Source organism: Oncorhynchus nerka, linkage group LG6 (assembly GCF_034236695.1).
Source record: "Oncorhynchus nerka isolate Pitt River linkage group LG6, Oner_Uvic_2.0, whole genome shotgun sequence".
Classification (NCBI taxonomy): domain Eukaryota; kingdom Metazoa; phylum Chordata; class Actinopteri; order Salmoniformes; family Salmonidae; genus Oncorhynchus; species Oncorhynchus nerka.
In genome coordinates this window covers 31,205,747-31,218,163 of record NC_088401.1, presented here as the reverse complement: position 1 = coordinate 31,218,163, position 12,417 = coordinate 31,205,747, and the positions used below count along the sequence as shown (strand labels likewise).

The window sequence follows — 12,417 nt, the reverse complement described above, 5'->3', positions numbered from 1 at the left end:
CTAGCCCCAGTGTTTGTCGGAGTTGTTGCAGCCACCCACCTCTCCAAAGGGCTTGATGGTGACTATGTTGTAGGAAGCTGGATCTCTCTCTACCAGACATGTCTCTGTCAGGCACAGGATCCTCTTGACGGGCTCCTGTCAGGGACAAACAGCACAGAAGTAGTTAGTCTCAAGTCTATAAAGGGCCAGTTGACCACAAATAAAATGTTAATCTCAACATCCTAATAAATAAAAATTGCATCCTCATAAAAAGGGAAACACTAAACAGGACATTTATAAAAGTAATGGATGGAGCGATAGGGATAGGAGCGATTCTGACCGAGTGGCGTGGGGAGATCTTCTGCACCACAAACTCAGCCAGGGAGGTGATGGACTCGTCTGAGCCGTACTTCCCGAGTCGGTCCGTCACAAAGTCCTCAAAGGTCAGAGGGTCCTTACGCAGCCGCAGCGTGATGCCGATGAAGTTGCCCGCGTGCTCAATGGCGCTTTTGATGATCTCGTCCCGGTGCTCTGACGCAAACAGGTGCTGAAGGGGAGGGAGAGAGGGGGGGGCGAGGGAACGAGGGGGAGGGAGAGCGATAAGTAAGAGAGGTAAGAGAGGGAGGGATAGGAAGGTGGAGAGAGGAAAGTTAGGACAGAGAGAGGCAATAGGAAAGGTGGAGAGAGAGAGAGAGAGAGAGGGATGGGAAGGGGTGGGTGTGCAATACAAATGGTGAATCAGTCCTAGACAGTAGAATTTCTCAAGGGCATAAACACATTTGCACACAGACAAGCGAACCTTTAGAGCAGGGTGTCATGTAAAAACCATCCCACCGTGAAACGGTTCCCAGTCCCTCTGATCGTGTAGCGATTTTGATGTCATGCTATAAAATTGCTCAAAGCGTGAAACCGTCCCCAGTTGTATAACTGCCGAGCTCGTCTCTTTATGGGGGACGGCCGAGCTCGTCTCTTTATGGGGGACGGCCGAGCTCGTCTCTTTATGGGGGACGGCCGAGCTCGTCTCTTTATGGGGGACGGCCGAGCTCGTCTCTTTATGGGGGACGGCCGAGCTCGTCTCTTTATGGGGGACGGCCGAGCTCGTCTCTTTATGGGGGACGGCCGAGCTCGTCTCTTTATGGGGACGGCTGAGCTCGTGCGGATGTTTCTCACACCCTCCCTCGACCTTGAAAAACTGTTCTGTGAGCATGCGCATGTGTCACACATCTGCCAAATCAAATGGTGACCAGGAGTATTGACTGACCAATCAGAAGCTTGTTGAGGCGTGAGGTTAGCATATAAATACCTGGACTCGCACGTCAACGTGCTGAGGAGTGAGAACCATGTGAGGAGAGATTTTTTGCGATTGCGCTACGTTTCCGATTGACGGGTGCATATATTTGTACGCTAGCTATATAGCTATAGTTAAAACTGCAAACCTCTGAGAACAAACCATCTCAACCAGTTTACAGCTAATTACACTAGTTAGCTAGCTAAATCAAGGGCGAGGGGGTGTGAGAAACATCTGCAGGAGCTCAGCCATTATTGACTCAACATTTTTACAACATGACCTCACAATCACAACACAAATCTGGGAACTATTTCACACTGGAAAGATTTTCACATGACACAGGGCCCTCCTACCCTGTTCCTGGATAGATACTGCCCTGTAGGTTTTCGTTCCAAACTGTTATAACTTACCCGATTCAGCATATCATCCAGCTAATTATTAGAAACAGGTGCGCTAGATTACAGCTGGAATGAAAACCTACAGGACAGTAGCTGTCCAGGAACAGGGCTGAGAGCCCTGGTTTAGAGACAGACACACACAAAGACACGTAAACACACACTACCCTCCCCCTTGGGTACGTACCAGGCGGCTGAAGCCCCCATAGAGGATGCAGAAGCCCCCCTGGTAGTCGTTGACCTCTGCGAAGCCCTCCACGGAGCGGTAGTCGTAGGAGCACACCACCCGGTTGGTCTGGGGATCGATCTGGTCGATGCCCCCCGGGGTCACCTCCAGGCTCACCGACTTCCGCGTGTCGCTCCAGTGGTGCTTGTAACAGTTGTAGCGCTGACGGGAGGGACACCCATGTTAACAAAGTGGACAAAACCTGTAGCATCACTGCATGATACAGCTCTAAGCATTATCACGCCTAGCTCTGGTCCCAGGGCATTATGTGCGCAACGTCGGCAAGCCGCACGTACAGTAATGCCATGGACCAGAGCTAGGTAATGATAATGCTTGGAGAAAACACAATAGAGATCCATAGGGCTCTGGTCAAAAGTAGTGCACTATATAGGGAGCCATTTGGGACACATCCATTGTACTCCTCTTCGATGAAATCACCAGGAAGTTGTATCGATCTGTGCTGTAGATGGAAGTCACCCTTAGGAGAGCAGGTGAGCAGCTGTTCTATTCCAACCTCTCCCTCTCTCACAAGGAAATGGGATTGTGCTGAAGGAGGAGAAAACCCAACACGGACAGAGGCTCTGTCCCAAATGGCACCCTATTCCCCATATAGGGCACTACCTTCGACCAAAAGTAGCGCACTACATAGGTAATAGGATGCCATTTGGGACCGACACAATAAAACCCTCAGGGAGTCTCCAAGACCAGCTCAGCGCAGGAGAGGGAGAACACAGATCCTATTATTACCGAGTCAGGAAGAAGAAATAGAGGCTGCTCCACTCTGCCCTTCCTCCTACTCTCTACTCAACATGGCCCTACGGTGTGTGCAGGGTTTGTTTACCCATTTGTTCTGTTCCCCCACCTTTTATTCATTCATTCGTTCATGTCGGCATTCACATCATTCCATTCTCCTCTGTAGTGAGATCATGCATTCTGTTCTCCTTTCCCTCTTTTGTTCAGGTCTTCATTCCCTCACTCCTTTCTCCATTACCTCATTCAATACTCACCCTGCCAGTTATCTTTCCCTCAGAGAAGTCTGTCCTGAATCTCTGCAGAGAGAATGGGAGATCAGAGTAAACATGTAATCTGGGCCCGTATTCATAAAACTTCTCAGAGTGCTGATCTAAGACTCGTTTAGCCTTTTAGCTCATAATGAAGATGACGTGGACAGGGGGGGGACCGGATCCAAGAGCAGTACTTAGAACTCTGCAACAACTTTATGAATACGGGCCGTGATGCATTGCCATCCATTTCAATTCCTCCCACTGTATCCTTTTAAGTTAGGTGATTGAGAGATCCTTTGAATAAGTTGACTTAGGCTGTTGAACACAGAGTTTGATTGAGAACAGAAAAAACTGGCCTTGATATCTGGGTGCTGGACGCGAGCCCTGATATATTGGTTCTCACAGAGACAGAGACTTGCCCGAATTAGTCGGTGTCTGATAAGGACATTAATATTTGTGGTTACAATATCTTCAGTTTAGATTGAAAAAATGGTGAGGAATGGCTAATTATGTAAAAACAACATTCACGTCATCATGTAGTCTAAATTGGACCATTCCAAAGAAATTTGAGATGCTGGTTGTATGCATTTATTTGTTGCTGGGATTTACTGATATGCATTGATATTATTACTAAATGTGTCCCACAAAGGTCGTACTGTACTTTTTAGGGCCCTGTACTTTTCACATCTATATAAATAATATTGGTTTGTCTGGAAGACATTGTAACCTCCACTTGTCTGCGGACGATACTGTTGCCCATTCTGTTGACAAGGCTCTTTCTGATCCTCACTCTGCCTTCATTGTTTTACAGAAAACATTGATTGCCCTCAAGCTAGTATTGAAAGCGGGTAAAAAAATTAAAGTGTGTTTTCTTACAATAATCTCAAGTGTTTTAAGCACCTGTACCTTGGATGGTACCCATATTGACTGTGTAACTGCTTACAATTACCCAGACATCTGGATGGACAACAAGTTTGTCTTTTTCAAAAACATACTGATGAGTTAATTAAGAAGCTAAAAATTTTTTTTTTAAAAAGGGTTTCTTCTATAGAAATAGGTCATCTCGCTTAACATTAGAAAGCAGAACATTCAGTCAACGTTCCTACCGGTCCTGGTCTACGGCGACATCCATTTAATGCAGCTGCCAACACACTCAACCCACTGGGATGCAGTTCATCACAGTGTCCTGAGCTTCATTAAGGCTGACAGGTTCTGTACACATCACGGCATTCTGTATCAGGAAGTAGGTAGGCCATATTTGACGTCTCATAGATTTGATGCTCTGCTCTCTTTTTGTTTATGAAGGTCTTTCACAAAAACTCCATTGTTAATAACATTTAGACACACAGCGCCTTCAGAAAGTATTCACACCCCTGGACTTCCTCCACAGTTTGTTCTGTTACAGCCTGTATTTAAAATGGATTCAATTGATTTTTTTTTGGGGGGGGGGGGGGGGTCACTGGCCTACACACAATAGCCATAATGTGAAAGTGGAATTATGTTTCTCAAATGTTTGTCAAATTAAAATGAAAAAAAAAAAAAACATGAAAAGCTGAAATGTCAATCCGTTTTCAACTTATGACAATCCTGAATAAGTTCAGGAGTAAAAATGTGCTAAACAAGTCACATAAGTTGCTTGATTACTCTGTGTGTAATAGCTTTTAACATGATTTTTTAATAACTACCTCATCTCTCTGTACCCCCACACAACTATCTGTAAGGCCCCTTTCAAACAGACTCAACCACAAATACCAGGGAGGTTTTTTTAATGCCTCGCAAAGGCCCCACCTATTGGTAGATGGGTAAACAATTAATAAAAAGTAAGATTGAATATCCCTTTGAGCAAGGTGAAGTTATTCATTACATTTTGGATGGTGTATTAATACAAAGATACAGGTGTTCTTCCCAACTCAGTTGCCAGAAAGGAAGGAAACCGCTCAGGGATTTCACCATGAGGCCAATGGTGACTAAAACCATTAGAGTTTAATGTCTGTGATAGGAGAAAACTGAGGATGGATCAACAACATTTTAGTTACTCCACAATACTAACCTAATTGACAGTGAGAAGGAGGAAGCCTGTACCGTTTGCAACAAGGCACTAAAGTAATATTGCAAAGAAATGTGGCAAAGCAATTCACTTTTTGTCCTGAATACAAAGTGTTATGTTTGGGGCAAATCCAACACATTACAGAGTAGTACCACTTTCCATATTTTTAAGCATCGTGGTGGCTGCATTGTGTTTTGGGTAACTTGTAATCGTTAAGGACTGGGAAACAGAATGGAGCTAAGCACAGGTAAAATTCTAGAGGAAAACCTGGTTCAGTCTGCTTCCCACCAGACACTGGGAGATGAATTCACCTTTCAGCAGGACAATTATCTAAAACACAAGATCAAATCTACACTGGAGTTGCTTAACAAGACAACAGAGAACTTTCTTGAGTAGCCGAGTTACAGGTTTGACTCAAATCTGCTTAAAATCTATGGTAAGACGGGAAAATTGTTGTCTAAAAATGATCAACAACCAATTTGGCAGAGCTTGAAGAATTTTGAAAAGAATAATGGATCAATATTGTACATTCCAGGTGTGCAACGTTCTTAGAGACATACCCAGAAAGACTCACAGCTGTAATCCCTACCAAAGGTGATTCTGACATGTATTGACTCAAGGGTGTGAATACTTACGTAAATTAGATATTTCCATTTCATTTTTTTATACATTTGCACTCTGTCATCATGGGGTATTGTGTGCAGATGGGTGAGAAAAAAAAGCTATATTTAATTCAAGCTGTAACAACAATATCCGGAATAAATCAAGGGGTATGAATACTTTCTGAAGGCACTGTACAACTTAACATACCCGGTCTCAAAACCCGGTCAAACATACCGTCGGTCTCTACCGAGTTATTCAAATAAGATTTGTTTTTTTGGTGCCTCTAGGGCATTTCAGACGGCTGATTGAGGAGCATTTTAAATGATGAATGTGTTTGTTTTCTATGACTGTTTTGTATCTCTGTTCTGCTTTTCATATTGTACTGATGTGTATAGTTGTGTAATTAAAGGTGGAGAAAAATATGCTGGTCTAATTTGCATATATTCACTAGAAAGAGAAACTTGAGTCTTATGGGAAATATCAGGCTCATTAAAAAGAGAATCTCTTACACCTCCTCAGAAAACCAATGTCATCAACACATTTTGTTTTCTGCGTGGTGTGAGAACCGGCTGTGACAAGGGACCTGTAACTTGCAAGCGCTATAATTTTTTGCTAAATTTTTAGACAATGAGCGTTTTTGCAGCTATTTGTTTTTTCACCGCCACTGCAATTTAGATGTGTGTGTGTGTGTGTGTGTGTGTGTGTGTGTGAGCGCACCTTCTTGACAATTTCATTGCTTTTAATTAGGGCTGTAAACTTAACGTGTTCATAACGCTTGACATGTTCATCGGCAAAAAAAAGTTGCTGTTAATCACGTCTCCATTTCTTCACCGCACGGAGCATTTTAACCCCCCGGAGTCTAAGGGGGATTTTTTAAGACAAGATATGGAATTGTTTTAAGATGGTCATACGCCAATGATTATTTAGCTTTTGATTTTTACAACCACTTTAGGTATAAAATAAAAAATACTTTGTTGGGGGATGACACACTGAATTTGGCCTTACTGCTATTAGCCCATAGAAAAGCATTGAATAACAGATTCATACATGGAAAAGCATGTTTTGAAGTGTATACCTGAGCGATATAATAAAGATCAGGATATAAAAACATTTTGCAACCATATTTAACCCCTTTTTATAGGCACTAAACTACTTCCATTTAAAAAATATTTAAAAAACACTGGTAGCTGGGCAACCTTCAGACTATTCTTGTGAGCGTCCGAGAGCAAAACGGTCAAATTAGTGTGTGTAGCCTCTCCACTGGGATTCTCTGCCTCTAACCCTATTACTGGGGTTGAGTCCCTGGCTTACTAGTGCTCTTACATGCCGTCCCTAGGAGGGGTTCGTCACTTGAGTGGGTTGAGTCACAGACATGATCTTTCTGTCCAGTTTTGCCCCCCCCCCCTCTCAGGCTCGTGTAGAGGCGGAGATCTTTGTGGACTATACTCAGTCTTGTCTCAGGGTACTAAGTTGGTGGTGTGTTGATATCCCCCTAGCGGTGAGGGGGATGTGCTTTGGCAAAGTGGGTGGGGTTATATCCTGCCTGGTTGGCCCAGTCCGGGGGTTTCATCGGACGGGGCCACAGTGTCCCCCGACCCACTAGTTTCAGCCTCCATTATCTATGCTGCAATAGTCTAAGTGTCGGGGTGCTAAGGTCAGTCCATTATATCTGGCGTAATTCTCCTGTCTTGTCCTTTGTGAATGTAAGTGTGCTCCCTCTAATTCTCTCCCCCTCCTGGAGGACCTGAGCACTAGGACCATGCCTCAGGACTACCTGGCCTGATGACTCCTGGCTGCCCCCAGTCCACCTGGTCTTGCTGCTGCTCCAGATTCAACTGTTCTGCCTGCGGCTATGGAACCCTGACCTGTTTCACCGGGCGTGCTACCTTTGTCCTGGAACGGCTGTTCTCGATTCTCTCTCTACCGCATCTGCCGTCTCGATTTCAATGCTCGCCTATGAAAAGCCAACTGACTCCTGGGGTGACCTGTTGCATCCTCTACAACCACTGATTATTTTTGACTGTATAAATGTTCATATATGAACATTTGAACATCTTGAAGAACAATCTGGCCTTAATGGCCACGTACTCTTATAATCTCCACCCGGCACAGCCGGAAGAGGACTGGCCACTCCTCAGAGCCTGGTTCCTCTCTAGGTTTCTGCCTTTCTAGGCAGTTATTCCTAGCCATCATGCTTCTACATTGCTTGCTATTTGGGGTTCTAGGCGGACTTCTGCACAGCACGTTGTGACATCTTCTGATATAAAAAGGGCTTTATAAATACATTTGATCGATTGATTGCAGCCCAAGCTTTCGGACTCCACAGACAGAAGTTGGCAGATCGTCAGTATCAACTCCGGGGGGGGGGGGGGGTCAAAAAGCAAAACGAAGAACATTGTTTTCGTGAGTGTGTTGTGTGTGTGTGAGAGGGGTCAAAACCATAGAGGAGAGGAGTTAGAAACATTCAGACGCTATAGATGTTTTCAGACCAATTTTCAGGAAATCTCCTGGTCTGACGAGCACCGCTGTAGCTCTGCCACCTTCCACTGCAGAAGGCCGTCAAACGGTGGATTGAAATGCAGCCAAGTAAAAAAAATAGAAAAATGGATCGCTAGCTTAGACAGTTTCTTTATGATGCCAATTAGATTAGAGACGGCGGCGTGGATATCGGCTCTAGTTAAGCACACGCGTTTCCGCACGGACCCTTTTAAGCGCAGAACACAATACAGTCGATGCTTGCGCCTTTACGTAGCTGAGGACAGTGTGCCTCTAGCCAAAATCATGTAAATGTTTTTTTCTTTCAGCCGCGGATTCGTGCTTTTTTCATTCAACCTTTATTTATAAACTAGGCAAGTCAGTTTAGAACAAATTCTAATTTACAATGACGGCCCACCGGGGAACAGTGGGTTAACTGCCTTGTTAAGGGGCAAAAGGACAGATTTTTGTATTTTACCATGTGTGGAGAGAGCTAGATAGGGTGTCTGTGGGGCGTGTATGATTGTGTGTATGGAGTAAAAGAGAGGGAGTGTAGGCCTGTGTGTGTAAGAGTGGGAGTAAAAGAGAGGGAGTGTAGGCCTGTGTGTGTAAGAGTGGGAGTAAAAGAGAGGGAGTGTAGGCCTGTGTGTGTAAGAGTGGGAGTAAAAGAGAGGGAGTGTAGGCCTGTGTGTGTAAGAGTGGGAGTAAAAGAGAGGGAGTGTAGGCCTGTGTGTGTGTAAGAGTGGGAGTAAAAGAGAGGGAGTGTAGGCCTGTGTGTGTGTAAGAGTGGGAGTAAAAGAGAGGGAGTGTAGGCCTGTGTGTGTGTAAGAGTGGGAGTAAAAGAGAGGGAGTGTAGGCCTGTGTGTGTGTAGTTAACAGTACAGATGGTTAGTGTTTTCCTAACATTGTTAGACAAGTTTAAAAGCTCTTTGTATCCATAGCGCCAGTTATTTATTCCTATACTCACACTCATTTAGAACATGCTACTAAAACATTCTGATGTTGTGTTTTCCGTCCCTTACAATCAAAGAATAGTATGCCTGTAACTCAATGCACTGCTTTTTAAATGGAAAAATATTTTCTTCAGGGCCAAACTTGATTTGTGATTAATCGCAATTAAGTAATGCCATTAATTATTTGTATCATCTGACAGCCCTACTTTTATTATATGTGACGGTGTTTCTAAGCGGCCAACAGTCGGCCACTGTTGCTAACTTGTTGAGCGTTCATGAAAGAAATCATGGCTGATGCTACACATGGGTTCTGGTGGTGGGAGGTGAGTGTAGTTCCCAGTACAACATACTAAAAAAGGGCAATCTGGAATTCAAAGAACTACTAAGCAGTCATACCACCACTTTTTGGGGAAAACAGCTGAGGGGGTGGGGCTTAAGAAATGTAACCCCTCTCAAATGTAAAGATGGACCTATGGACTGACCACCCATGATATCAAAATGCTAGCTTGAGCCATATTTAAGTTATACAATGTTATTCTTAAAATTCTATGGTTTACAAACAATCGACGGGAAAAGAAAGCTTATATTTGTGTTGTAATGAGGTAAGGCAGTTAAACCAAGCTCCTTAGGTATTTATTAAAGTATATCCTTCCAGAACCAATGGTGTGCTCTCTCACCAGTGCCTCTGTGAGCAGCTCTGTCCGGTGCTCTGTGGAGAACTTGAGCGTTTCAGACTTTTTGCCACTGCCCTTGCGGAATGTGAGGTTGAACTCGGTGCCCTGGCCCTTTCCCACCGGGGTGATGCCACAGATGTCCCCGTACGGCCACTACAGGGCACCACAGAGAGTGAGACAGAGAGACCAACATGTCACGTGTCAACAAGTCACATTCCATAACAGTGAAAATGACAGTTCATAGATATTCATCAACTTGGTGACAGGGGATATGCTGAACAAAACCATAACCACTGGGATATTTAGGACTAAACAGAAAGAAAAAAAATCTGTTGACAGTCATCACATAATGGTACTCATCACATGGATAATGTCACATGACTCAGACTGAGAAAACGTGACGGGATTAAAGAAGAGTCCCCTGACCTGGTTTGTGACTTCGAGCGTGGTGGGGTTGTACGTGGTAATGCCATGAGTGCCCACGGAGAAGACTCGTTTGTACCTGGAACAGAGAAGAGGGGAGCTCAGTAAGTCCGATACCTACTTACACAACATTTGATATACAAGGATCTACAAGACACAGGAGGTAGCTTAACACCCAAAACAAATGTCTGCACCTCAAAATGGCACCCAATTCCCTACATAGTGTATTACATTTGACCAGAGGCAGAGACCTATGGGCCCTGGTCAAAGGTGGAGCGGTATAAATGTAATAGCAGGGCCGTAACAGTCATGGACTTTTAGATGACTGTTACTGTTCTGCAAATTAACTCAAGGCAACCAAAGTGGTTGTAGAGTCAATGTTACCACAGAAACTGACTCAATCACACCTTTGCTAGGCCTTCCTGTCTGCAGTCAGCTGTTTGCACCCCACACAAAACTAATAATAAATACATACATATAAATAAATATATATATATATATTCATATAAAATAAATACACACTTTTTTTTAACGGTTATGACAGTTATTTTATTTTCACGACGATGTTCATCCATAATTGTCAGTTACACAATTATACGGTCATTGTGCCAGCCCTAGGTAATACGGTGCCATCTGGGATGCAGACAATCCGTGCGGAGTGGACTGTGGAGAACTGCAGTGAGGGATGTGGTGGACATGATTGCCCTTGCTGTAGCCTAAGTGGTGGTATTTCTGAAGTGACAGAGATTAGCTTAGCATTGGCTTGGCTTGTGAATTCCATTAGCATTGATAAAATGATGCTAACATTGTTCCCCGTTAGTCACGCTCCACAAATTACCTATCGAGCTGGAAATAACCATGGCAGAAATAAATACCTATGACGTCTGGGGAGTTTGACACTGGACAGAGTGGGACCAAATGGACCGGGGAACTTGTGCACATCCAAAATGGCACCCTATTCCCTAGTGCACTACTTTTGACCAGAGCCCTATGCGCGATGAAGGGAATACGGTGCTATTTTCAGAGGCAGACGTTTATTCTGTACCAATACGGATGAGTGGAGCGCTGAAAAACTGATCGTGTTTTGTCACTGGAACTGAATAACCATCCATCCATCCATAGTCTAGGGATGCAACGGTACACAGTATGTTATCCAACCGTTCGGTACGCCCCCACGGTTCAATACGCACACTTGAACCGCTGAATTACGGTATGCCTGGCATTTTCCTATAATTTCCAAAACGTGCCAATTGCGCTGCAGACTACACACACATTGTACATTCAGATCCATAGAACCAGGCGAGCAGCTTGGTGGCAAACTTTACTCCACAGCAATGTCTCAAAATGTACAGGCCACAACCCCCTCCCACCTCCCCCCCTTAAAACAACTAATGGACGATTTGCAATGACATCTCAGTAGGAAACCTCACTAAAGGGGCCCCATGAATAGATGGGAAACTAAAAACAAATATTATCTCAGCTCCGGCGTGACAAAGGCGAGCGCTAGCGAGAAGCTAGGGAAGCAAATTTGAAGAGGCACCGACCTCTTTCAAATCAGCTGTGTGGGAACATTTTGAATTCAGCATTCAATACAATGATGAGGGTAAGAAGCATTGCTTTGCCACTGTCGGCTACTCGAGTGGAAACACTTCTAACATGATGTGTCATTTACATCACCAGGCCGTATCCCTTGCAGGTGGAGCTGGAGCAAAGAGAGTCAACTCGTTTGCAAAAACACAATCTCTCGCTGCTGCCTTCCAACAACAATTTGCGACAAATTCAGAAAAACTAAGAATTAACGAACGCAGTGAGAGTATTCATAGCCAAAGATTTACCGCCCTAGTCGGTGGTTATTGACTCGGGATTTAGTCACCGGATGAAAAAAAAAATAATCAACCGGGTTACAACGTCCCCTCCCGCACACATTTCAGCAGCCAAGCAATGCCCAAGCTCTATGAAACATCACAGAGAGAAATTGAAAAGGAATTGACACAGACACCCTATCTAGCTCTCTCCACTGATAGTTGGACCTCCAGAGCAACTCAAAGCTACCTCACTGTGACGGTTCACTATGTACTGGATTGGGTGATGAAGAGCTACACTCAGTCATGCTGCCATTTTTCTGACTGGAAAGTTTTATTTGTCTATAGGCAAAAATAAAGAGCTCATTGTTTAAAGGGTGATGTGTTATTTTTTTCTTAAATATAAAAAGATACCAAAACCGTACCGTTACTCACAAACCGTGATACATACCGAACTGTGGGCCCACTGTACCATTGCATTTCTAATACGTACATAAACCAAGTAGTAGCTGACACTGAGGGAGACGGTGGTATAAAGCCAAGGGAAG

At 44.2% G+C, this 12,417-nt stretch overlaps 1 protein-coding gene across 5 annotated transcripts in view; it reads right to left on the bottom strand.

Annotated features, from left to right (window-relative positions):
• LOC115130332 (dnaJ homolog subfamily C member 13-like) overlaps nt 1-12,417 on the bottom strand; it is a 48,817-nt gene that overhangs the window by 23,406 nt on the left and 12,994 nt on the right. For all 5 annotated transcript variants that reach the window (XM_065019492.1, XM_029661367.2, XM_065019491.1 and 2 more), the window contains exons 3-8: nt 10,071-10,146; nt 9,648-9,797; nt 2,896-2,937; nt 1,850-2,050; nt 320-526; nt 40-135 (exon numbers count right to left, since the gene is read on the bottom strand). In XM_065019492.1, coding sequence (XP_064875564.1) covers nt 40-135; nt 320-526; nt 1,850-2,050; nt 2,896-2,937; nt 9,648-9,797; nt 10,071-10,146 — 772 coding nt within the window. The remainder of the gene's footprint in view (nt 1-39; nt 136-319; nt 527-1,849; nt 2,051-2,895; nt 2,938-9,647; nt 9,798-10,070; nt 10,147-12,417) is intronic.